We start from the raw sequence: 26,186 nt of genomic DNA, 5'->3' as shown, positions 1-26,186 counted from the left end.
GCCCCAGCTCACCTCCGCTTCGCTTCCACCTCCTCCCCTGAATGCGCCGCCCCGCTCTGCTTCTCCGCCCCCCCCAGGCTTCCCGTGAATCATCTGTTCGCGCGGGAAGCCAGGGTGGGCTGAGAAGCAGGCAGCAGCTTCGCACTCAGGCCCAGGGAGGCGGAGGTGACCTGGAGCGGGGGGGGGGGGGTGCGAGGAGGGCTGCCCGCGCTGCAGCAGGTAACCCAGGGCGGGGGTGCACAGGGGAACCGCTCCCTGCCCCAGCTCACCTCCGCCACCCTGGGCCTGAGTGGGAAGCTGCCACCTGCTTCTCAGTCCTCCCCGGCTTCCCGCCGAACAGCTGATTCGCGGGGAGTGGGGCAGCATGTTCAGGGCAGAGCGGAGGTGAGGTGAGCTGGGGCCAGGTGCAGGACGGGGAGTTGCCGGTGGGTGCTCTGCACCCAGAAAATTTTCCCCGTGGGTGCTCCAGCCCTGGAGCACCCCATGGAGTCAGCACCTAAGGCACCACTTTTGATGTGATCAGTAGGGGGAGCAGCCGCTCCCCCGCCCCTAGGAGCCAGAGGGACCTGCTGGATGCTTCCTGGGAGCTGCCCCAGGTAAGCACTGCCGGGACTCCCCACCTCGCCCCCCCCCCCCCCCCCCCGGCATGTCCCTCTCGCTCTTAGGGGTGGGGTGGGCACCCACTACAGTGGCCCACAAGACCCTCCTGCCCAGTTCTGGGGGCAGTCAGGGGACAGAGGAGGGGGGTGGATGGGGCAAGGGTCCGGGGGAGGGGAGACATCAAGGAATGCAAGGGGTTGGATGGGGCAGGAGTCCCGGGGGGCAGGGATGGGCAACGATCCCCTCGTGGGGTGAGGAGGGAACTGGTGGTTAAGATTTTGGCAGTTCATCACTGGTTCAGATGTATATTGGGAGCTTTCTCAGAACTAAACTGAAAGAGTGAGGATACTGACTGTTCAACAAAGACTTAGTTTCTCTAAAGATATCATTAGGCGTGTTTTTAGAATTGTGTGTTAAGAAACAAGTGTTTAAAATAACTGAAAATGCCCTTTCAGTTGCTCATCTTTCAGTCCATTGTGATGTCATAATTCCTCTAGTTTGTTAATAAAATTCCTGAATGGAGATTAATTTCTAATGTAACATAGTAGACATGCTAAGGTTTTCAGTCTTTAATACATAATTGACAGAAATTAGGGCACAAACCCAAGTGTTTTTACATTCCTGGTCACTGTAAGGTGGAATCTTGTTGTATTGATCAGGAAGATGCGAGTTATTTCTGTAATTATTTGTGCTTTTTTTTCCTTGAAAATCTTGTCCATCTGGTTGCTTTCATGTTTTTAAATGACAAGACATGCTGCTGCATTAGACTGTCTCATTTGTCATTTAAATAAATGTCACAAGTGACACAGTTGTCAAGTTAAAATTCTGTTCTGTGCAGCTTGCTTGCCATACGGGGGTGTTTAATAATTAGATGTAGGAGTGGTTGCTTTTGACAGTATTTAATAGGAAATGTGAGTGAAGGTCCTATGGCAGAAAAGGAGTACTTGTGGCACCTTAGAGACTAACCAATTTATTTGAGCATAAGCTTTCTTGAGCTACAGCTCTTAGTCTGTAAGGTGCCACAAGTACTCCTTTTCTTCTCTTTATCATGTGAGGATTTGAGGTGAGGGGCATGAGAACATATTTTTGTTGAATTGCCACTTTGAATACCTGTTTCAAGTGCCACATGGTGAGTCTTTAAAAGCAAAACAGCTTAGCTTTCTTCGGTAATATCAAATAACCAGTATTGTGCCAGAATATCTGGGCTTTTCAGCATGTATTCTTTTGTCTTCAGACTCACTTCCTGCTGTAGCATTTTTCTATTCAGCTGTTGTATTGTCTTTTTAAAGTCTGTTTTAATTGCTAGAAGGAGGTATCTTAGTGTTTAGCTGGTGCTGTATTTAAGGTACAATCTACAGAACTGAAGCAGGAGGGAAGAAAATGGGAATGTCATTAGCAGAAAACCATATGAAGATGCAGACAGGCTTTGGCATGAGGAATTCTTGTGAATCCATACCCTCTCTGTGGAAAATGCAAAGAAATTCCACTTCTCCATCATAGTGACCTGTAAATTATGCCCTGCTGAATTGTTTTTGAACCTGGTTTACTTTATTCCAGGATGCCTGCACTCAGCTACAGAATTTAGCACTTTTCACTGTGAAGAATACTCAGCCTACTTCTGTGGAAAAAATCACCCACATCTCAGATTGCTTCTCTGGAAATCAGGAGCATAAAAATGACAAATCTGAATTCAGCCTATTCATAGAGAAGGATATCCTAGAAACCCTTAAAGACATCCTCTGTGACCCTGATCCATGCCCTTTTCCTCCCTGTGTGTGCCCACAAAAACAGGATCATAAACTAGCCAGTACTTAAGAAACCATTGTTAAATGTGGCCACTCTCTCCAAATACTGCCTAATACTGTACTGAACTTCCCGCTTATAAGCAAACTAATTGAGAAGCTTGTCTGTCCATATCCTGACCCCTTTCAGTCAGGTTTCAGTACAAGACATTGAACAGAGAGGGCACTGATGGATGAACTCCCCTTGGCCATGTGCATCACACTCCAATTGTTGAACTTCTCCACAACATTTTACATGACTGCAATTTTATTTTAATATCTCGATTCTCTGTCCTCAGAGATTTTTTTCTTTCTGAGCACCCCCCCACCCCCAACATGCTATAAAAACTACACAGCCCACCTGTGCCACAATAACTGGTTTTCTGCATATAAAAGCCAGGGCCGGTGTTGGGGTAGCAAGCAGGGCAATTGCCTGTTGCCCCATGCCCCAGGGGCCGCTCTGAAGCTGGGATTTGGCTCCAGCCCACGGTGGCAGAGTTCAGGGCCCAGAGCTTAAGACCCATATGATGGGGCTTCAGCTTTCTGTCTTGGGCCCCAGTGAGTCTAATGTTGGCCTTGCTTGGCGGACCCCCTGAAATCTTCTTGAGGCCCCGCCCCCCCAGGGGATCTCGGACCCCTGGTTGAGAACCACTGCTCTGAGGCTCTCCTATGCTGAAAGTCTTTAGCTTCTGCCAAAAGAGGGGGTGAGGAGAGTTTGACAGTCTTAACTCTGTTTTTTTGTGGAGAAGGGTTGGAATGGCTGGCGGGCTTTTTTCCCCTGTTCAGCTCTGCGAAGTTATCTTGCTTCCTGTCTTTTATGAGGAGGAGTTCTTTGCAGAAGTGGGACCCTACCCATTCCACAGGAGGATGACTGACTTCACGCTGAGCCAACAATCACTGTAGTCCTGCTTGTGTAGACTTGGCTCTAAAAACCTCACCAGTCAGTAGCTCTCCAGTGGGCAGGGTTCTTGAAGCCCTGCTTATATTTTGTTGAATTTGTTCTAAGCTAGAGGAAACCATGCCCTAAGGGGGAAAGTCTGAGTGGAGTTTCCTTTAGCAGAAACTGGCTCAGTTTGGAGTAGAATTTTGTGTTTGTGTTCTGCAGAAACCCAAAACTTACCCCACTCTGGTAAATGAAAAGCCAGATATCAAAAGCATGTTTTCTACGTACTTTTTAAAATGCATTAGGGAATATTTTATGAGGCCACATGAGATCCGTTCTTTTGGTGTAGACATTGAAAACTAAAGAACAGATAGTGTGTGTGCACTGGAATGGTCCAGTGATTAGGGCACTGGAGTAGAACTTGGGAGACCTGCCATCAAGTTCCTGCTCTGCCACAGACTTCCTGCATGATCTTGAGCAAGTCACTTAGCTTCTCTGTGCCTCAGTTCCTCATCTGTACAATGGGGATAATGACATTTCCCTGCCTCACAGGCATGTTGTGAGGATAAATACACTAAAGATTGTGAGGCACTCATACTATATGATGGGTGTGTGTGTAAGTACAGGATGATAGTTTTTGAAAATGATACTCTCAAATACTTGAAACTAGCAATGGAAGGTGTACTCATTCTGCCTGATTTCTAATCTGTACTGATATCATGTCTTCAGAAGTTCAGTTTATATTGCTTTTTGAAAGGAAAAGAGTGCAAGGAGCGTGGAGAGAGAGGGAGATTCTAATGGGAAACTGATGTGTCTCTGACTGATGTCACTTTAGCTTTAACTGTCTTTTTAAAAAAAAACAACACACCCTGAATCACCTTTGGAAAAATAAGATCTGCCTAAATTTCAGTAAAGATTAAAATTAGTTCAGTGTGCACAAAGTCTGCCTGCCTCTTCTTGAAACAAATCCAAATACTAGATTAACACCCCTAATTTATTGCCAGACCTATTACTGTGAGAATGGCCAGTTAGGGGCCCACTTGCCTGAAGAATTCCCTGTGGTAGGAAGTAGGCTGTATGGTACATTTCCTACTGGCCCAGAGATAGAAGACATAGTTACTCAGTGACTTGTGGCAGATGGAGGGATCATTTCAAAAGGCTTCTGCCAAATACATTGACTCATTGAGCCATAAATTGCAATAGTTTTAAAGTTTAATCTTTTATTGACAAATTTCCTCCTTGTGATATATTTCCTTTTAAAATTTCTCCCCCAGTTTCTCCACCAAAAAATGCCACAGCTGTATGGTAGCTTCTAAGTACACTTTGTGCAGATTTACTCCACATTACTTCAAGTGAGTACAGTTTTACTTGTGGTTTTACTGGCACTACCAGAAGGTTAATGTCAAATTCAACTTCGAAGTTGACAAAAGCTTGCTACCTAAATGGTTTTCCACCATTTTTTTGTATGTGACTACCTTAATAAATTAAAAAAAAAAAGAAAAAGTCAGACCTCTTTGGAAATCTTATATAGTCTGTGGACCCTCAGGGTTCCAGGACCACAGGTTGAAAATCACTGACCTAAAATATTTGACACCATTCCTTTAATTCTTCACATTAGTACAATTTGGGATTAAAAGTAAAGATGTTATTGTAGAAACATGACTGCATGTCCTAGTAGGCCAGAGAAATTGGTCCATACAAAAGCCAGCCTTATCACTAAAGTGTGATGGAGGGTTTTAGAACTCAGATGATTCCACCTTTGACACTCTGGATCCAGATAGGAAAGGGTTAAAACCAAGGTAGCTTTGCAACACCTTATTGCATTCCACACCTTTTTTTTTAAGGTTTCTGCCCTACTTTAAGATAAATGAGGAAGAAAACCTCCATTTCTACGAAGTTTGATAAGCTCCTACCAAGAAGTCACTTGATATTAATTTCAGGTTAAATTTCTGCCTTGCAAACAAACACCAAAGTAGAGCTTATCCATGTGCATACTAAAAAATTTTCAAAGCTGTACCTGATTACTCAGTTTTTCCAAATGAATGGCTTCACAAGGTCTGAACCAGATCTGAAAATTCTTTTTAAATTGTTCTTTTATCTGTTTCCAGAATAGTATTTAGGCTAGTGATGTGTATCTAAAGCGATCTGAAGTGTGCTGTCAGTTAGGGAATGGTACTTCTAATTTTTTCTATATAAAAATAAACCTTGAGATCAGACTGATTTTGTTCAGACTATTGTGTGTCTTTTCTTTTCAACCAAGACATGGTTCAACTTCATGTTCCTCACTGCGAAAAGCAAACAGGAACTTGATCTGCTCTTTAATCTGAGGGAAGTATCAAGTGTTCCCTTGGTCAGAGCTCAGGACATGTGAAGCACGGGTCGTCTATTTGTTTTTCTCTCTTAATAAAAGCTGTCGTGTCTCTTAAAGTATACATGAAAAGAGGCATATTTACATGCATTACATTCTCAGAGATATTAAGAAGCTAATCAACCTGAGTACACAAAACTTTGGGATCAGAGTAAAGCTTTCTAGAACGAAAAGATAAGTTTTGGGGTTTTTTTTTAATCTACTCGGCAAAACGTTAAAAATGTTTTATGGGTGGAAACTGATAACTATGTGGCCAAATTAGTCAAGGCTTGGTTTGTTTCTACTTGAGTAGGTTAGCAGGTGTAATTAAATATAGATCCGTCACTCAAACACACTTCTGCACTACTTACTCTCTTTTTTACCTGTTCTGATTTTCTTACTCATGTGGCTCTCTTTTTACTTTCAATTAGAAGAAAAGACGCGCCAAGCAGGCGTAACATTGTAATGCAAAAATTATTATTCTGGTCTATTAGATTTCTCTCTTGAGCTGAGATAGGGAAGAAAAGTCAAGGTGCATTTGTAGCAGTATGCAAAAAATAGTAGTAGTGCGCTCTGTTGCCTGGCTGACTGGCTGATGCTGTGGTGTAAATTACCTGCCTTTTACAGGCGAAGGGCCGGGGCCAGGAGCAAGAATGGAAACCTCTTCCCTTACTATTTGTAGCAAAAACTTTCCAGGTGGGTCATAGGTTTTGGAAGGCAAGTTATTACATTAAGCACTCTGCATTACATCTTTTTATTTCATAAATGTCATTGTTAGGACAAAGGTTTCAAGGCTGTCAATTTTTGTATAAACTAACCCTATTCTTCAATGAGACAAAGGCTGCCAAATAAAATCTGGGGATTTTTTGTTTGTTTTTTGGAAAAAGGAGCAGGTTATTCTGACCAGCTTCTCATTCTCTGCACTGCAAAACTGAGCACTATGTGGTGAATCAGTTTGGCCTGTTGTTGAGAGCTAAAAAGTGATTTCTCATTGTTTAAAACTTATGCTGAGCACTCCTGTCTACAGTCATCACCTAGTTAATGCAGCTAGTGTTGAATTTCACTGTGACTTCAGTGGATCCTCTTCATTTACTGTCACTGTTCGGAATTTGATAGCAGTTGTATATAGTCTCACTCCTTGTCTTGTCCCATCTGGAATTCCAGAACAGACATGCACAATTATTAGTGGGATGCAGGACAGTTTGGACATCTGAGCTACAAAAGAGGGAGGTATTGATGCTTAGCTAATCGTAGTCCTGATAAGGTAAATTGTTCAAATACATTCCCTTCTCTCTTGTTCTATAGCTCTATGATGTGCCAAGTCTTTTGTCATTGACTTTGTTGCTCCTGTCTTTCTAGCAATGTTACCATAGAGCTTAGAAATAGAGGCTTTTGTAATTTACTAGGAGGAGGTCAGTTTGGATGCTCCAAACCTAGTTAATTCTTCCCCTCATGGACTGTTGTCACCTTTCGGTGTATTTGTGTATCACCTTTGACACTCAAGCAAGTGAGCGTGTACTGTTTTCTTGGTAGCTGCGTGAAAACTTTTGTAGTACTTTAAGAAACCATCTGTGGCAAATGTTCACATGCTACTACGTTTGGATTGATGTGTCCCATTTATATTGCTGAAGGAACTGAGTGCCCAACTGCTCTGTACATAGTAACCTTCAACTCAGCATAGCACTTCATCGTGTTTTTAATGGTGAGGGAGGGTGTTTCACTTGTCTTTTTGTTCAAGTTTTGGTGCCTAGATTATGCAATGATGGGTGCATTTAAATGTATGAAATATTAACAATCAGCTGATGGATATCCATAAAGGATCTAGTACAATACACTTAGCTAATAATGGCCAGTTGCTATGAGACGTGGGGTTTTTTTTTAGAACAGGGTCTGTTGGTATGGCTTCATTCAGGCATTTGAATCTCTGCCCCTTTCCCTACACCTGACACAAGGAGAGCAGAGCACCCTGTGCCATCAACAGGGCTACTGAAGCAGTGACAGGGAAAACCAAAATGTATGATGTATAAACTGGAGTTTTCCTTCCACAACAAGTTGCTGTTTCTGAAATGACTGTACAGGGCTACCAAGTGTTGTACACAAGGTGTGGCTTGAGTTTTTTCTCCCTGACATGTCCATGTCTTGTTTCCTTTCATTGTAGCCCTTCTGGAATAGCCAATATCCACTAGGCATATGGATATTTAGCAGGCTTTCCTGTTCACTTAACCTTTTGTGGACACCAGGACCTGATGTGAAGCCATAACTGCAGAATTAAACTTAGTTACTACTCTTTCTTCTCCTCTTCCTTTCTCCTTGCTGCCTGGCAGAAAAATGGGTGAGGCAGAGGAGGCAGTGGCTCCACTGGCTGTTGCAGTGATCTGCCTGAGAGTGGGGGAGAGAAGGAAAAGGTGGTGAGCGTACTGAAGGAAGAAAGGAGTATTGGAGGAGGGGAAACAAACTACCCTTTTTTCCCAAGGAGATATGTCCCTCCTCTTTTTCCTTCTCCTCCCTATAGGAGTTCACTCATTTTTCCTGCAAGAAATGTCCTTCAAGAAGCTCCCAAAACTCAGCATCTATGACTATATAGGTGTCTACAGTCAAGCCACGCAGAATGTCTGTATTAAAACGATAAAGGCGTGCATTTAGTTTAATATTTAAAATTGAAGCAGTAACTCAGGCTCTGCTTCCCCAAAGAGGGGAAAAGCCACTTTCTTGGTTGGGAATTGACATTTCAAGACACTAAACTAATGCTTGTTTCTTGTCCTTCAGATCCCTATAGTTCGCTGAGTCCACCATGCTTTACTGAGGAGGATCGATTCAGTCTGGAAGCTCTCCGCACGATCCACAAGCAAATGGATGATGACAAGGATGGTGGTATTGAAGTAGATGAAAGCGATGAGGTAGGTGGAGGCCTCAATTGTTTCCATTTGATATATTTTTGTCTCAATTTTAAAATACACCAGAAATAGTACCTTTGAAGTAAAACTTCTCAGTGACGTGATTTGAAAATGAAGCTTGTTTCTAGAGTTGTGTAACAAGGATTGTCATCCTTTATATTGGCCCATTATAAAGGAAGTAAGAGGAACAGTAACGTTGTCCATATAATGTTAGGCATGAGGATGGGGAAAAAATCATGTTAGGCAAATGATCTCAATCCTGCTTGTGATAAAGTCAATGGGAGTTGACTGGGCCCCAAAAGGATTTAAAAAAAAAAATCTTATTTTTATGTTTCTAAATTGTTGTTGATGCATAGAAACTTATAAAGGACACTAAGTATTTTCCTTTTCTGCCTACCTCACTTACTTCCTCATGGAGTGAATCCCAGGAAGTAAAGAATGCTACTCTCCTGTTCATCTAAGGTCAATTCCAGTTGCTTCATCCTGTGGAATGATGTCTCTGACCCCTTACATAGAGGGGTATGAGAAGATGTCTTGTTTTCTTTTCTTAACACCAAATTCCCAATGTGTCTTTACTTCCATGTTTGTGTATGGGTGGGAAAGAAACCACTCTTGTTTCATGGCAGGCTACCAAGGCCTGGTCATAGTTGACCAGTTCGTTGTCCATATCACTCTCCATTCCTGTGTGGCTTCAAGGGCTTGATGGCCTGAGAGTCCAACATTGGAACAGACTTGATGAACCCATATAATAGGGTATCTGCCTCTGGGCGGCCTCCACTTCTGCCAACCAAGAATTTTATCCAGGATGTTGCAAGCCGCCCAGAGAATGGTTTTTGCCACAGTGTTTAGTGGCATTCTCATGACGTCCAAAAAGCGTAAGATGCCATCTTCGAACAATGGCCCCAGCAGTCTGTAGACTGGAGCGACCGTTAACATCTGAATTACAAATTAAGTCATTCCACTTTATGCTCATCTTAACTGGCAACTCTGTATTCCTTTCCTTAACTCCTGAGGACATAATTGCCCATGACAATTATTTAAGTTTAAAATGATAAAATTTAGAATTAATAGTTTTTGAAACGTTTCTTGATTCATATGAATATGAGGAATAAGGAATATGAGTATAAGGAATGTCCTGGTACCTGAATCCAGGACTTTCATTTCACAAAGGCATGGAGTACAAGGGAAGGAATAGTCTATTTCGCACCATTATATGTAGCCAAAGTTTTTTTTATATTATAATATACATTTAATTATATTGTAATGTGTTGGTCTGTAAACCAGAACACTGGTGGCACACTGAGACTTCTAAAATACATTCCAATACTGTTGGGATTCATTCCTGACTTCCATTGTGCTTGTGATTTGTAAAGCTGCAGAAAAATAAAGGAAATACAGACATATTTATTGGTGGGGAAAGAGCAGAATCTTCTGCATCATAGATAATCAAGCCAACCGTTCTGGGAACCAATGGAGAATTTTCAATGTTCTAAGATTCACAAATTCAAAGAATTTTCCATATAAGTGTCAAACCAAACCATAGCAGCTGCTCTGTTGTTGTTGGAGTGATAAGGGTAGAAAATACACGTGAGGTCTCCCCAGAACTATGCAGGATAAAGAACAGTGCATGATGGTCATGATAGATAGGCTACGGGAATGTGAAGTGAAACTCTCTACACAGAAGTGAAACTTACTATACACTGAGTGCTGTCAACTACACAGAGCAAGCTGAAAATGCATTTTTTTCCTTTTTATTTCAGTAATCTAAGACGTTACTTGTAACTACAGTAAGGGCAGGACAGAGTCTTATTTTTAACCATTTTTGTGTGTGAACATGAGACTGGATAAAATACACCTGTGCAAATATTTACTAGCACAACCAGTTTTTTCTGTGAGATGTTAATATGTTGAGCAGAAAACGGGGAAAAAGTTCTTTGTAAAATAATATATGTACAAGGAAGTTGAATCAAAATTGTAACAAAGTAAATAAAAATGTATAGATCAGTGGATTTGTCTGTGGCAGTGAGAAGCTATAAAATCTGGTCAACTGCTCCCAGCTTAATTTATAGAAATATTTATAGTTTTTGAACTTTAGTCATTCACTTGACTCCATTGAAATTGCAGTAGATTGCTTGTTTGAAATTCTTTAGCCACACTGGCTGTGTTGAAGACATAACTAGGGCCCTACCAAATTCAGTCCATTTTGGTCAATTTCACGGTCGTAGTATTTTTAAAATAGTCAGTTTCATGATTTCAGCTATTTAAATCTGAAATTTCACAGTGTAATAATTTTAGGGAGAAGTTGTGGGAGACGGGGGTCACAAGGTCATTGTGTGGGGGGCTGCAGTACTGCTACCCTTCTGCACTGCTGAGCAGCTGGAGGGTGGTGGCCGGGAAACCAGCTCGGAAGGCAGCGCCACGGCTAGCAGCAGCGCAGAAGTAAGGATGGCCTGGTAAGGTATTGCCACCCTTGCTTCTGCGCTGCTGCTGGCGGGGCACTGCCTTCCGAGCTGGGCGCCTGGCCAGCAGCCACCGTTCTCCAGCCACCCAGATCTGAAGGCAGCACGGAAGTAAGGGTTGCAATACTGTGACGCCTCTCCCCCTTCCACTAAAATAACCTTGTGATTTCCCCCCGCCCCTCCCGCAACTCCCTTTTGGGTCAGGCCCCCAAATTTGAGAAACACTGGTCTCCACTGTGAAATCTGTGTAGTACACGGTAAAAGCACACAAAAGACCAGATTTCATGGTCTGTGACGCATTTTTCATGGCCGTGAATTTAGTAGGGCCCTACTCATAACCCTTTTCTCTTTAACACTTCCTGTTGTGTGGAAGCATATGTATTGATGTTTGTAGAACATAGCCACGTCAGAGCTATATTTGATTGAAAGCTGCCAGGCTGCGCACAAGGGATTTGACTAAACAGCAGAACGATAGATTATATTCTGGTTCATGCTGCATGGTTTCTGCTTACAAAAAAGCCTCCTCAAAGGGCAATAAGTGTGTTTTATTTTGTTATAAAAAGCTACTGTAAGTTATCAGGAAGTGGAAAATTTAATACTGAATAGTAATGTTCTGCTAGTTCACGTTCCATGGTTAATCAGAGAAATTAACAAAATTAGTTTTTCACCAAGAAAACATTCACTTAAAAAATAAATAGGGTTTGAATTAGGTAATTTTTAAGGGAGGGAAAGCAGAACGGTTTAAAGTAGAAGGGTTGTTGTTAATACTATATTTTCTTTCTAACTTGCAGAAACAGGCCTGTATTTAAAAAGAACACTTTCAGTAAGGATTCCGATTCAGATTACCTGTCCGTAGACCATGTATTACTCTTTGTCTCCTGCTTTTACACTTTCTGCTGTAGTTGTTTGCTTTTCTTTATGTACACAAAGTCTCACTTGTGTGATATCACTGTAGGGAACATTCCTGTATTCAAGTTGCTGCTTTTCCCTTAGTATACTGAGAAAACGTTAATTTGATTACTGTTACACCATACATAGCTGAAAACTTCTCAACATTTCTAGTATAAACCTTATTTTTCAGGGATTCAAAATTTAACCCTAACAATTTGTAATAGGAAGAAATTTAGCATAAACCCTTCTGGGGAGGGAATTACCATTACCTACGCATGGAGAAGCTGTCTGATACTGAAGGGCTCTAATCTATCAGGGCTGTTATCTAGGAAGTCGGACTAAGTGATCATATAGTTCTTTCTTGCCTTAAAAGTCTGAAATTTCTAACACCTCTCTAGTTTTTGGTAGACATTCACAGTATTTTGAGCTCTTGTCTGAGTAACTGTTCATGTGTTTGAATCCTCTTTCAGTGCATGTCATCATGCTACTGAAGAATCATGCTGAATTTTGCTGGTTATAAAATGGTATCAGGGATATGTGGTTCTTCCCACATCTGGTGAATAAAGACTTCTGTAATAACATAGATGTGTACGGTGCTTAACAAATAGAGAAAGTAAGTAAGTAAGGGCAAGTTAAAATGAGAGTGGTAGGGGAGATAATGATACAGGGGGTGGGTAGGAGAAAGGAAGGATATGGGAGAGGACTTTATGAGTACGCAGTCACTTGGGCAGGCTAGTGTGTATTTCCTGTCTGTGCTCTAGAGACATGTCAAATTTAGCTTTAGTATTTTTTGTTTTTCCTGTTAAATCTGTTAGTCAATTAGTGTTATTTGCACTCTAAGTCTCTTTAAAGTTACAGGCTTTGAAAAGAAACTTAAAGGAGAGCTTGATGCTTAGTGGATGGAGTTGATAAGGTGGCTCCAGCCATAGAGTGCAACAACTTTTGCACCTCAGACATCAACAAACCCCATATTGTTTACCCCATATGGTATACCTTTGTTTATGATGGAGGCACAATCAGTAAGAGATACATGGATTTGCTATTTTTAATATTATTTAATTTTCCTCTTCTTGGCTTCCAAAGAAGCTCTGGATAGAAATGTCCCATCAATATCTAAGTAAACTCATAATGGAATCTTGTATTCCATCAGTCAATCAAGAACATGGATAGCTGCTTCTTGATATTTTTTTTTTAAAATTCCAAAACATTTAATTTTAAGAAAAACCCTGGGCACTACCATACAAAAGGGCATGTCTCTAGTCACACTAAGTACTGTTCTTTGTAAGAACTTCAGGTAAATCACTTAATGCACCTCTTTGAATTAGGATTGCTTTTCAAACTTATGTATAGCTTTTGTAGCATGTGAAACTTGGGTGCTTAACAGTGTGGATGTACCCCTTTAACCAAGTCTTTTATCTGAGTAGTAATAGTTGTTGATAAATTAATGTTTAATTTGTGGCAGTGCCTAACAACTGCAACTAGGTTTGGGCTCTTTTTGCTAAGTGCTATACAGACAATACAATAAATGACAGTCACTGCCCCAAAGAGCTTATGGTCTAAGACAAGATTTAACAGGTAGTTGAGGCGAACAGTGGCAGGGGGGATGAAGGAGATGTGGTAATATAATAGGATGTGCAGAAACTTAGCCAGTCAGTAGTAGCGATCACAACTCTCCACATGCCTATCAGGTTATGTTTTGTGGACGGAAGAGATGTTTTGATTGCTAACTTGAAGAACAACAAAGTGGTCGCTTATGGATTTTGACTGGGAGCTTTTCTCCATTTTAAGGGACAGTTTGGAAGAAAGCACAAAAGTGTTTGTCGGAGAGATGGAAAATTGGATGACCAACACTTGACAGAGCATAGAGGGGAGCTGACCTTGCAATAAGATGATAGTTTGGGTAGGTAAGGTGGGGCTAAATTGTGATGAGCTTTGAAAATAAAAGTAAGAAATTGGTATTAGAAGGGGAGCCAATGGAAGGTCTTAGAGGTTTGTGATAAACCAACAAGATTGTTAGCAGCGTTTTGAATGTTACTTGAAAGGTGTGACTCAGGTTGCGGACATTGACCTCAGAGGAAGTGCTTTGCGGTAGGCAAGGCAAAAGTTGATCAGGACTTGGACAAGAGTTTTGGCAGTTCAGACAGAGAAAGAAGGTTTTATCGTGGAGCTGTGTAGTAGAAAGTGGCAAGATTTTAACACTACCGGGGGAGCCAAAGGAGGGGGCCAGGTCAAAAATGAAGCCAACATTACTGGCTTGAATAACAGGGAGGATAGTTGTGTTGTCCACCATGACAGAGAAATGGGGGAAAGGAGATGGCCTTAGGAGGAAAGAACAGGGCCAAAATTGGGCTTTTCATAAGTTCAGTTGATAGCTGGACAACCATGAGGAGATATCAGTACAACAGGCTAAGATTTTAGTTGAGATGGAGAGAGAGTAGTCCAGAGTAGATGGGCAGTTTTGATTAATCAGCATAAAGATGGTATTCAAGCCCATGTTTGAAACTGAGATTGCCCAGTGGTAGGATATGAAAGGAGAAAAGGAATGGGCAGAGGCTAGATCCCTGAAATCCTCACAGAAAGAGGAGGAGAGGGAGGAAGACCAACTAAATGAGACAACTGAAAGATAGGAGGAGAGGCAGGAAAGGACGGAATCATGGAAGACCAGAGATGAAGGGATTTTGAGAGTATGATCAACATGTCAGTGTGGTCAGTAGGTCAAGCAGGATGAGGAGGGAGTATTGGCTAAAATATTTGGTCAGGATGAATTCACTGGAGAGCTTGATGAGAGCTGCTCAATGAGAGGTATAGTGGGTGGAAGCCAGATTGGAGGGTGTTCTATAAAGGAATTAGAAAAGATACTGAAGGGCATGGATTGATAGGAATTCTCTGATAAGACTATGCCAAGTAAATTAAATAATAAAGTATATAAAAGTATGATTAGGCCAGCCATGACATATGGGTCGGCGTGCTGGCCAATGAGGAAGGGAGAAGAGCTACAACTTCACACTGCTGAAAAGAGAACCTGAGTGAGACGAAAGATAATCTACATAATGAAATGGTATGAGCCGTGATGAAGGTAGCTCCCATCACTGAAGAGTTGAGGGAATAGCTACTGAGATGGCTCAGTCATGTGAGATGACCAGATGTGGGCCATGTTGGTCAGGGAGTATAGAAGAGCTAGTAGCCACAGGACAAAGACCCTGGGAGGAAGAGCTACAAAAAGTAGGTTTGAGACGCCTAAGGTGGACATGAAGGAGATTGATGTGAGCTTGGAAGATGCACTTTACAAGAACGCTTGGAGATGAAGAACAAGAACTGCCAACCCTGACAGATGAGACATGGCGAAGGTGAAGACCATGCCCTTTCAGTCATTGATTGCAGAATCCATCCCAGGACAATGTCAAGCGCTAATGTGGGCACTCACAAAATAAAAACAGCCTTATGTGCAAGAAAACTTGCCCTCTTATCAACACAGAAAAGTTAAAAATTTGATACAAGAGAAGTGACAACAGTTGGTTCAGGGTAAGAAAATTAACAAGGTTCAGTATCAAGAAGTTGAATGTGAAACACAGCAACCCATGTGGTGTGGAAGAAGTTTGGCTTCCCTCCTCTCATACTGTTGCAAGACAATGCAAGGTCGAGAGAGCCCCAGATTTGTACCACTGTTTACACATGGGGGACGCTTACATGGGCAGGTGTAATGTCTTACAGACAGAGTTGCTGGCATGTGGGTTCACTCTGGGGGAACAGTCTCCAAACTTTGCACTATGGTGAGGATGTTTGTAAAGTATAAACTGCCTGTGGTATTAATAACAAGTATTGTGTGGTTGCTGAAGAGTACCATTTCTGGTATGGACCAGGAAATGTTGTTGTTTTAATTAATCTATGTCCTGTTTCACACCTAAACTTCCTGTGGTGACAAAAATATTTTTATATATTGTACGAGTTTTTTTATAATGTAATTAAAATTACAGAAGGATGCTTTACAAGCAGAGCAGTCTTATAATATGTGTAGCCCTGGTGGGCTATACTAGAAAAGGTGATCGTCCCCTTCCTCCCCCTGTTTGTAGTTGGAGCCTAGTATTAATGGTGGTTCAGATAATCACAACTACTATGGTCTTTGGAATGTGTTGCTGGGTAAGTAAACTTTAAAAGGAAAACACACACACAAAAATGCAAATAAAACTTGCGTGCACACGCACACATTTTTATATATATATATATATATATGCGCGTGCACACACGTTTGTTTATATATATATAAAAAAATAAAAAGAAGTGGAATGCAGGTCTGGCTTGAAATGAGTAATTGGACATGGGTGAGGCCTCATTTCTTGGGAGAGAGGATTAGGGAGGTAAATAGATCAGCAGGCTGGAAACAGACTGTCCGTACTAGCTAAGATAAAACGCCCAAGGAACCAAGATAACAATGGAATAGATAAGCGTGGAACATAAAATGAGGTAAAGAGTAAGTTGTGTGTGGACAGTGCATGCTGTACAAGAATTGGTTTCTACAAAGTGACCAAGCCAATCCCAAAATGTGTGGTGCAATGTATAATAAACGCAATGTGAACATATATAAAGGAGATGGTTTGCTGTATGTGTGGTACACCCTATACCCACCTTCTATGCTTGAGTCGGATTGACTCATCATAGTTTTGCTGTATGCTAAATAAAGGAACCTGAGTGATGAGACTGGAGTCAAACTGGTTCTTGGGGAACCAAGTGGAAGAGGTCTGTGGGGAACCCCAACAGGATCAAGCTTGGGTTTTTGTGGCTGGAGAGACCAGTTCATGTTCCCTTCTTTGTGTGAGCTGTATAATGTACAGTTTTTTTGGTTGTTTACTCTTCCTTGGTAATCTGTTATCAGTAAAAATAAAAGATAGTTAGAACATGTACCACAACCTAGCTGTTTCTAGTATTTTAGTTAATGAATCTTTAAAATCAGTAATTTTGTTAACTTTATTGCCATTAAAGAGACACCATAACTTGTCAGATTGGAGTAGCCTGTCAGTGTATGGAGGCAGGTTTATGACAGGGTTACAGTGGTTATGTTTACTCCTTACATTAAAATTTCATAATGAGTCATGAGAACAAATGGTAAGGTACATGGGAATTGCCATAACTGGATCATACCAGAAGTCAGTTTAGTCCGGTATCCTGTCTCAGACAGTGGTCAACACCAGATGCTTCAGAACCTCCATAGTAACAAGATTCTCATTCTAATTCCCGATAATTAGATTGGTTTAAGACTTGAAGTATGAAGTTTAATGTCCCTTCCAAAATTTGTTAGCATAAATTATAACTCTGGCTATTTGTAACCGAATAAATGTTCAATCCCTCTTTGAACATTGCTTCGTTCTTAACCATATATACAACCCAATTGCAGGGCATATACCTTGCAGGGTTCGCTTCTCTTTTCCTCTTTCTAACTGCTCGTATGTTGAAAGACTAAAGATTTAGGTAAATGTGTATTGAGGCAATATTTTGATGGTGGTGTTTTTTGGAGCTGGGAGGAGTTGCAGTGTTTGATGCTAGCTGAGACTTCATTTTGTGTCAATGGAGGCCCTGATGGGCTAGAATTTATAGGACTGCAGATAAAGGATTGCAAAGTTTGGTCAGAAATTTATTTGAGTTTATTCTAACATGGGAGTTTATTACAACTCAAGAACTTTATTTAGCTTGGAAGTGTGGCATAGCTCAGACTGGGAGTTAGCTTAGCTTTAGGACCCTATTCCACTCTTGAGAAACTTAGTGTGGGTTAGGAGTTCAGATTTAAATTACAAGTCTTTCTGCCTTAAAGAGGGATTACCAAGAAGGTGTTTCGTTTCATAAGAAATTTGCCACTGGAATGTGGTAAGTTTAAATTAACATGATTCTTACATGATCTTATCTTTAAATCCCTTATTTTCTATATTTCAGTGGACTCTTCATTTTTTTTCCTGTTCCCTTTCTCTGCATATTTGACCCAAAGCTCTCATGGTCCAACCATAGCATAGAATCATAGAGTAACAGGGTTGGAAGGGACCTCAGGATGGATGGAACTCTCAGCCCTGGGTTTAGCAGGCCAATGCTCAAACCACTGAGCTATCCCTCCCCCCCAAGGGGGAGCTATCCCTCCCCCCCGCAGCATGACCTAGCATGTCAATAAAAATCTTTTAAACACAGAATTTTTCTAAAGTGTGGTAGACAGATTTACTTCACTGTTTTAGAGGGGTTAGTATTGTGGCACTAACTTGTGCATAGTTTTTTAACAGGTCTTGTGTTACATTTTACAGTACACTGCTTAAGAACATTCTGTTAAAATGTTCACTCCTTGACTTTTAAAAATTAAAATGCATGAATTATTTTTTCACCCGATGCAATGAACTCTTTACAAATTTACTGTATTGCGTTAAAGTGTGGCTGTTTTTTGCTGTGAGCATGTTCATGTAAGGTTATAAGTCTCTTTTGATGTGCTAAAGTATTAAGATGAAAGAATGACATTCTTTTAAGATTGGACTCTGATCTCGATTTTTTTTTTTTTTTGGCAAAGTAAACTGCTGCATGTTTTCTGAGAATTTAAGAACTGTAAATGAAAAGATTTTTCATCTCTGCTCTTCACAAAAGATACGTTGTTTGCACTGAATTTCATCATTAGACTGAATTTTTTTTTCCTGTGTGTAATTTCAGACTCATATCTTTAAGGCCCCCCTACCTCCAGTTTTGTAAGATACGCTTTATTGGGGTATTTGTAAGACAGTTATCTCTGCTACCCATTATGTGTCTCCTGACTTCATTATAAACACTACGGCTTTTGCCCATGACCGGTAAATGCTCCTGATGAAATACCCTGCCAGCTGAATTTGTTTGTTACAGTACCTGCTTATGTCTGCACTCATGGCTCAGACATTAATGGATTCAAATTGCTGACATAAATAGCTACTGCATAGTTTGCTTAATTCTGATTGTAGCAGACTGAACTACTCACTGGCGCGGCACCTCCTGCTGGTCATCTGGGAATTAGCTCTTTTCCAGCCTCAGAGCGCCCTCTGCTGGTTGGTGGCTTGCCTGCCTCAGGCCCCGTGTCTCTCCTGGACCCCGTTGCCCTTTTATTTCAGTGTTCTGCCCTAGCAGTACCCCTACACTCTGGGTCTCCCCTCCCAGGGGAACCCCAACCCTCAAAGCCCACCTTGCCTCAGTGGCTACTGCCAGTCGTCATCTAGCCCCCGTTCACTGGGGCAAACTGCAGTCTGTAATGGACACTCATCATTGGCAAGGGGTAGGACCTGCTTCCTTTGCCTATCCCCGGGCTGCCCTTCTGCAGCCCCAGTACCTTTTGTAGGCCTTCCACAAGGCCTGTAGTCTGGGGGTTTACCAGGCTGGAGTTCCCCAGCTCCCTTCCCCAGCACAGCTCTGCTTTGCTTCGCTTTGCTTCATGTACCTTGCTCCCAGGCAGCTAGCCCTTCCCACTCCAGGGCTAGAGTGAGACTCCTCCAGCTTCTGGCTCCTAGCCCTCTTATCAGGGCCAGCTGGGCCCTGACTGAGATGGCCACACCTGTGGTCAGCTACTCCCTCAGCTGCTCTCACTCCTTTTATCCCAACCACAGCCCTCTCCAGGGCTTCTTTTTAACCCCTGCCTGCTGGCGTGGGGCAGCTGCCCTGCTACACTGATTAATCTGCTGATATACCTCTTTCCCCTCATTTTTGAGTTGTAAAATAAATTTTTGGTTGCATAGAATAGACATTTGGAAATGAAAGATAATCCCAAGTATTCAAATATTGCTCATAGCTGCTGTACACATCAGGTGTTCTGTGGGAGTTGCCTTCTAGATAAAAGTTTTTTACATGCCAGTGTATCTACTTTGTACCAAAAGTTGTGAGGAGCAATTGTGTAGCATTTCCTACTTTCAAAGCCCTGGATAGTGCTACCCAGTGCTGTAACATTAATCAGTACTTTGCATTCCAATGAAATAGTATTCTTATCCCGCTGTTTAAGGCCCCACAGCAAGTTGGGGCAGGACTAGAACTTGGATGTTCTGGGCTCCGAACTCCATGTTGCAGTTGAGGTTAAACATTAGTGGTATTTTTAATTTATGAAAACATTTTTGAGGAAAGTTGTATTTGTGATGCTAATGAGGGAGAGGGCTAGGCTAGCTCAAGAGGCACTTGGCAGACTGCTACTTACAACATTGTTGGAGTTCAGTGCTACATTGAAACATTCACTTAAATTTTAACTCAGGTCTCCAGAGGTTGAAGAGTTACGAAGTTACTTCATTATGCTACCTAATCCAGAACAGGAGCTTTTATAAATGCTATAAAATTAATTAATGACCTGGTAACAGAGTATTTTATGTGGAACAGGCCAGATTTAGAGAAGGAAATTTTGTGTCATACCAGATCCATGTGGTCTTTCAAAATAATAGGATCTGCATGCTCCTTAAGATATGTCTGGCACTGCTTTCACAGACATTTACATTTTCTAGTAAAACTTCTTGTACTACCTCTAAATATAGTACCTTATTTTAGTATGTGGCATACTTAGAATCAGTTCTTTAAAGGGATACTGTAAACACTGACATGCTTTCTAGGTGTTACCTTTTTATGGGTTTTAGCTTCATGTCCCGGTGTGCTGTTTCTTTGGTTTTCATCTTGAATTTTTTTTTGTGAGTTGTCGGTTCCTTTTTTTCCATCTCAACTTCATGGTCTTAGAAGGCACTATCTCTGGTGAGCAGTTACATTGGCTAAGATGATGTGTGGTCTAATAGACATTACTCTTTCTACCTCCCTATTCAGAGTTATTTTCTTAACCTGTTCCAGCCCCATAGTAAGGAACAAAAATATCTATCTATCTATATACCTGTCTATCTCAGCCTTCTTTATTATGCTACCAGTCTCTCCCTCTGTCAAAGGAGAACTGGAGCCAACTTGGAAACAATACTTTTAAAGAAAAGAAATGCATTTTCCCAGTATGTTTTGTTCTGTTGGTGGTAGTGAAGGTACTTGTATGTTAAGAACTTTCTTCTTCCTAGGCTGAATATTACTCCGGGTTTCATTGTGCACTTACGTGACAATCCTATGTTTTAAGATACTTTCGCTATGGAGGCCATTCTATCTCTCAATCAATATTGTGGACAGTATTATGTAGGATCAAAGGAACAGGGATTTGCATGTGACAGCAAAACTCTTATTTAGACGTATATAGTTAGCAAACAATAAGAACACTTATTTAAAATGAAAACGTGAGAGGTAAACAAATTTAAGTAGTCTGTTCCAAAGTCTTCTCTTTGCTAGTATGCTATTTTCTTTGTAAAAGGATGCTGTCAAGTACTCCTAATTATTTGTAATAGCCTTGTCAAGGTTCCTCCCCCACTCTAAACTCTAGGGTACAGATGTGGGGACCTGCATGAAAAACCTCCTAAGCTTATCTTTACCAGCTTAGGTCAAAACTTCCCCAAGGTACAAAATATTACACCCGTTATCCTTGGACTGGCCGCTACCACCACCAAACTAATACTGGTTACTGGGGAAGAGCTGTTTGGACGCGTCCTTCCCCCCAAAATACTTCCCAAAACCTTGCACCCCACTTCCTGGACAAGGTTTGGTAAAAAGCCTCACCAATTTGCCTAGGTGACTACAGACCCAGACCCTTGGATCTTAAGAACAATGAACAATCCTCCCAACACTTGCACTCCCCCTTTCCTGGGAAATGTTGGATAAAAAGCCTCACCAATTTGCATAGGTGACCACAGACCCAAACCCTTGGATCTGAAAATAATGAAAAAGCATTCAGTGTTTTACAAGAAGACTTTTAATAAAAAATAGAAGTAAATAGAAATGAAGAAATCCCCTCTGTAAAATCAGGATGGTAGATATCTTACAGGGTAATTAGATTCAAAAACATAGAGAACCCCTCTAGGCAAAACCTTAAGTTACAAAAAAGATACACAGACAGAAATAGTTATTCTATTCAGCACAATTCTTTTCTCGGCCATTTAAAGAAATCATAATCTAACACATACCTAGCTAGATTACTTACTAAAAGTTCTAAGACTCCATTCCTGTTCTGTCCCTGGCAAAGACGACTACAGACAGACCCAGACCCCTTGTTTCTCTCCCTCCTCCCAGCTTTTGAAAGTATCTTGTCTCCTCATTGGTCATTTTGGTCAGGTGCCAGCGAGGTTACCTTTAGCTTCTTAACCCTTTACAGGTGAGAGGAGCTTTCCCCTGGCCAGGAGGGATTTCAAAGGGGTTTACCCTTCCCTTTATATTTATGACAAGCCTCTCAAAATAAGCTAGAATTTTTTTCTCTACACATTTTTAAAATTTGTTTCCTGTGTTTGTAATGGAATTTGAAATTAATCTGACTTTCCTGCTCATTTTCTTGTTTGTGTGTTTGCATTGTCCATGTTTTCAGCAGAGTTTTGGGAATATAATTTGTTAACTTCTGCTCCCTCTGCTGGCTCTGCAGTAGCAAAGCATGCTCTAATAAATTGGTTAGTCTCTAAGGTGCCACAAGTACTCCTTTTCTTTTTGCGAATACAGACTAACACGGCTGTTACTCTGAAACCTGTCATTGTAGATTTTATAAACAGTAGAACTCTTTACATTTTGTGAAGGTCCAAGTGGTTTATTGTAAGTTTAGAATCAGGAGAGCATTCCCTTGTAGTGAATTAAAGTACTGTAGGGGAAGACTCTGAGCCAGGGACAGTGCATGCTGGGGAGCCACCTGGCCACACCTCTGCCTGGGAGACAGAGGGAGATGTCACTGTTTCCAGGAGCCACCTGAGGTGAGCGCTGCCAGGAGCCAGCATTGCGCACCCCCTCCCGCACCCCAAACCCCTGTCCCAGCCCTGAGCTCCCTCGCACACTCCGAAGCCCTCGGCCCCAGCCCGGAGCCCCCTCATCTCCGGCCCCACCCCAGAGTCTGCACCCCCAACTGGAGCCCTCACTCCTTCTCGCACCCCAACGCGCTGCCCAAGCACGGTGAAAATGAGCGAGTGAGTGAGGGTGGGGGAGGGCGAGCGATGGAGTGGGGAGGGGGTGAGGCCTTGGAGCAGGGGTGGGGCAAGTGTGTTTGGTTTTCTGCAAATAGAACGTTAGCAGCCCTAGGGGCACTATCTCTACGTGGAAATAGGCACAGTACTGAACATCTGTTTCCATGTCCATTTAGTGCCCTGCCCCTCTGCAGAGACTGCCAAACTAGGTGCAGATTGTTTAGAGAATAACTTTAACATGCCAATTATATATGCCCATCCCTAGTGTCAGTTATCACCAAATTGACATAATGTTATAAGGTACTTAGATGTATTTTCCTGTAGCTTTCCAGCATTTTTACAGCAGTTCTTTTGGTGATCATACAGAAAAATGGTCTTGATTATTGTCTTCCAGAGAATGAAAGGGTTATATATTTTTGCTGGAAACAGGAGGAAAGCAAACTTTGAGTGGCTGATATTAGACTAAGAAGGCCACACTACTCAGAATGTGAGACCACCTTAAATAATCTTGTATAGAATCAAGAAGACGTAGATGGTGATAGAGAGCAAAATGTTTCCTGTTCCTTTTTTTACCCTGTTTTTTTTTTCTTGTTAATATAATTTGTTTACTAAAAGTAGGCTGGGATGGGATGGGAATGATAAATTTGTCCCAAGTCTGTGCAGTTATTGCAGCATATGAGTTGTGAAGATTTTCCAGCATCGCAGTAGCTGTGCCAGTGAGATAATTTCTCCACAAACTAATCTGTGCACCAAGAGTGGTGTCTTCAACAGGCTATCCCTGGTAAACTGCTGCAGTCGGGATGCACTTTTGGATAAAGTTTAAAAGTACCCCCTGTTCGGTTGCATTCCAGTCTTGTTACTAGTTTTGGTGCTCAATAGCCAGTAAGTTATCACTCTCAATATACAGGCTTATGGCCTGATTCTCAGAGATGCTAAGCGCCCACAGTTTTCACTGACTTCATGTGGAGTTGTGGGTGCTGAGCACTTCTGAAAAATCAGGCCCATAACGAGTATTTAAAATGAAACCATTCATGTCTTCTGAAAAATCGCTGAAGCCCCTCTGCAAAGAGAGAGAAGCTAGAACATAACATGTCCATTATTTTACTGCATTTTTACAGTAAATACACACACACACCAAAACTTTGAGGCTGTCTTTATAAACAACATAGAAAGTAGTGAAAGGTACAAGCTTTGCTTTGCAGTTCACCATTAACTCTATCATAGCATAATTAAACTTTTCCATTCTTCAGTCAATATACTTGTAATCATGTGTTTTTCATACTAAGATTTTTTTTTAATTTTCAGGACTTTCTCATGGTGTTTGATTTCAGTTGTTACTGATTTTATTTAAGGTATTTTCTTCTGGCTAGTTTTTCTTGTGAGCAACTTTTTTTTTTTCCTAAGACAAGCTTTTTAAAATTAATTGCATTGTTTTGATTTGATCTGAGTTATATCACAAGCCCCAAACAGTGACTTAATTCATCTTGGGGCAATAATACAGACATCGGTTACTGAATGGCAAATCATTCAAATATCCTCAATACTGGTGTGCAGTATGGTAAGTATTTGTACTGGTGCTGAGAGTGAACAGGAACTTTAATTGATGGTGGACAAAATAAACAAGTATCAAAAAATGGCTTAATTTTTTTTAATTGCCATGTTTGTTCCTTTGTTTATATTTTAAAAAAATCTTTTACTGAAAATTAAATGTTTTCTTCGGTAGCTTTCAGTTTAAACTGAAAACTGTAATCCCTAATTACAGAAAGCTTGCTTTCAGAATGATTTCTCATGAAAACTTTTACATAGTGTTTACATCACAAGTTATTTATTGATACTTCAGAGAACGTTGTACAACTGGTTCATTATTTATATGGATAACAAGAATAATCAGTATTGTTAAAATAGGGATTACATAGAAAAGCTTTGGAAGCAATAGAAATTCTCACGCTTCAGGATCTGAGATGACTACTAATGAGGGTTAGGAAGAGTCTTTCCCCATGGGAAGGTTTTTTCCACAACTGCCATCTGCATAGTTTCTTGTACCTCCTTCAAAAATATCTTGTACTGGCCCCTGTCGAAGACAGTACACTGGAATAGATGGAGTACTATCTGATCCAGTATGGCAATTTCTGTGTTTCTGTTTTGTGGCAACCTTTAATTACAATAGCACTTCCATGCAATATTGTAACTTTGCATCTAATTTTCTGTGTATAATACGGCAATGTTACTTTAAACTGTACAACTATCAGTTTTCTCTTTCTAGATTTGTATCACAAGCTGGTTTTGCTTTACTCATCTATTGTATTAATAATTCATATTGCTATAATAAATGGTCCCAAACACTTTATTTTAGCTCACCTAGGTTTAAGTGATTATTTTAAAACAGCATTGATCTGATTTCAGAAATCATTGTGGGTGCAATGAGAGCAAAAAGCGTGTCAGGGAGGTTCAAATACTCCTTTTTCTGTCTAGAGATTTGATATTGCACTTCCAGAAACAGTGCTTAATTTTAAGCTTTTTGTGACCATTACATTTATCTGCATGGAATCTCTGTAGGTTGAACGTAAACATGAAAATATTGACAGTGAGTAGTTGGCTAGTGTGGCTGATGTTAGCTAATCTGAATTTCTTCCAAGAACAACTTTCTTAAGTTGCTATGTGAAATTGTAAAATGGGTTAGGAAAGGTCATATCTGGCGAATAAACATCAAATCTGTTCCTGTTTTATTATATGTAGTCAAACTACATCTCTCCCCACCCCCCCACCCAAAAAAGCCCCCTAACCTTGCTAAGTGTCAGTAGTGTCAACCTCAAGCACAAAAAAGAAAGTACAGTAGAAATTATATACTTACACTTGCAAACAAATTTTTGGGGAAATTCAAACAAAACCCATTTTAAAAAAATATTCAAAACATTGAAAATAGGGCCTGGTCTAAACAGTTTTTGTACTGTTATAACTGTCATCTAGAGGCGTGATTTTTTTGTTTTTGTTAAGTGAGGTAAACCGGTGCAACCCATAATGTAGCTGTAGTTATACCTATATAATGGTGCTTTATTTAAAAGTACCAGTGAAATGATAATAGCTATACCAGTATGAAACACCTTTGTACACCAGTACACCTTTGTACAGCCACATCGACATGGGCGATGTGCCACCATACTGGTACAATTGAAGTGCTACAACTTTCTAGTGTAAACAAGACCTTAGAGCAGTGGCGGGCAAACTTTTTGGCCTGAGGGTCACATCGGGTTTCCAAAATTGAATGGAGGGCCGGTTAGGGGAGGCTGTGCCCGGCCCCCGACCTCTATCCAACCACCACCCCCCTCACCCCCTGACACCCCCCCCGGGACTCCTG

At 41.2% G+C, this 26,186-nt stretch overlaps 1 protein-coding gene across 1 annotated transcript in view; it reads left to right on the top strand.

Moving 5' to 3' along the window:
* Nucleotides 1-26,186, top strand: part of STIM2 (stromal interaction molecule 2) — a 143,742-nt gene that overhangs the window by 59,232 nt on the left and 58,324 nt on the right. The window contains exon 2 of the mRNA XM_073342331.1: nt 8,378-8,508. Coding sequence (XP_073198432.1) covers nt 8,378-8,508 — 131 coding nt within the window. The remainder of the gene's footprint in view (nt 1-8,377; nt 8,509-26,186) is intronic.

This window comes from Lepidochelys kempii, chromosome 4 (assembly GCF_965140265.1).
Source record: "Lepidochelys kempii isolate rLepKem1 chromosome 4, rLepKem1.hap2, whole genome shotgun sequence".
Classification (NCBI taxonomy): domain Eukaryota; kingdom Metazoa; phylum Chordata; order Testudines; family Cheloniidae; genus Lepidochelys; species Lepidochelys kempii.
Note: the sequence above shows the minus strand (reverse complement) of the source record. Positions and strands in the feature narration are given on the sequence as shown.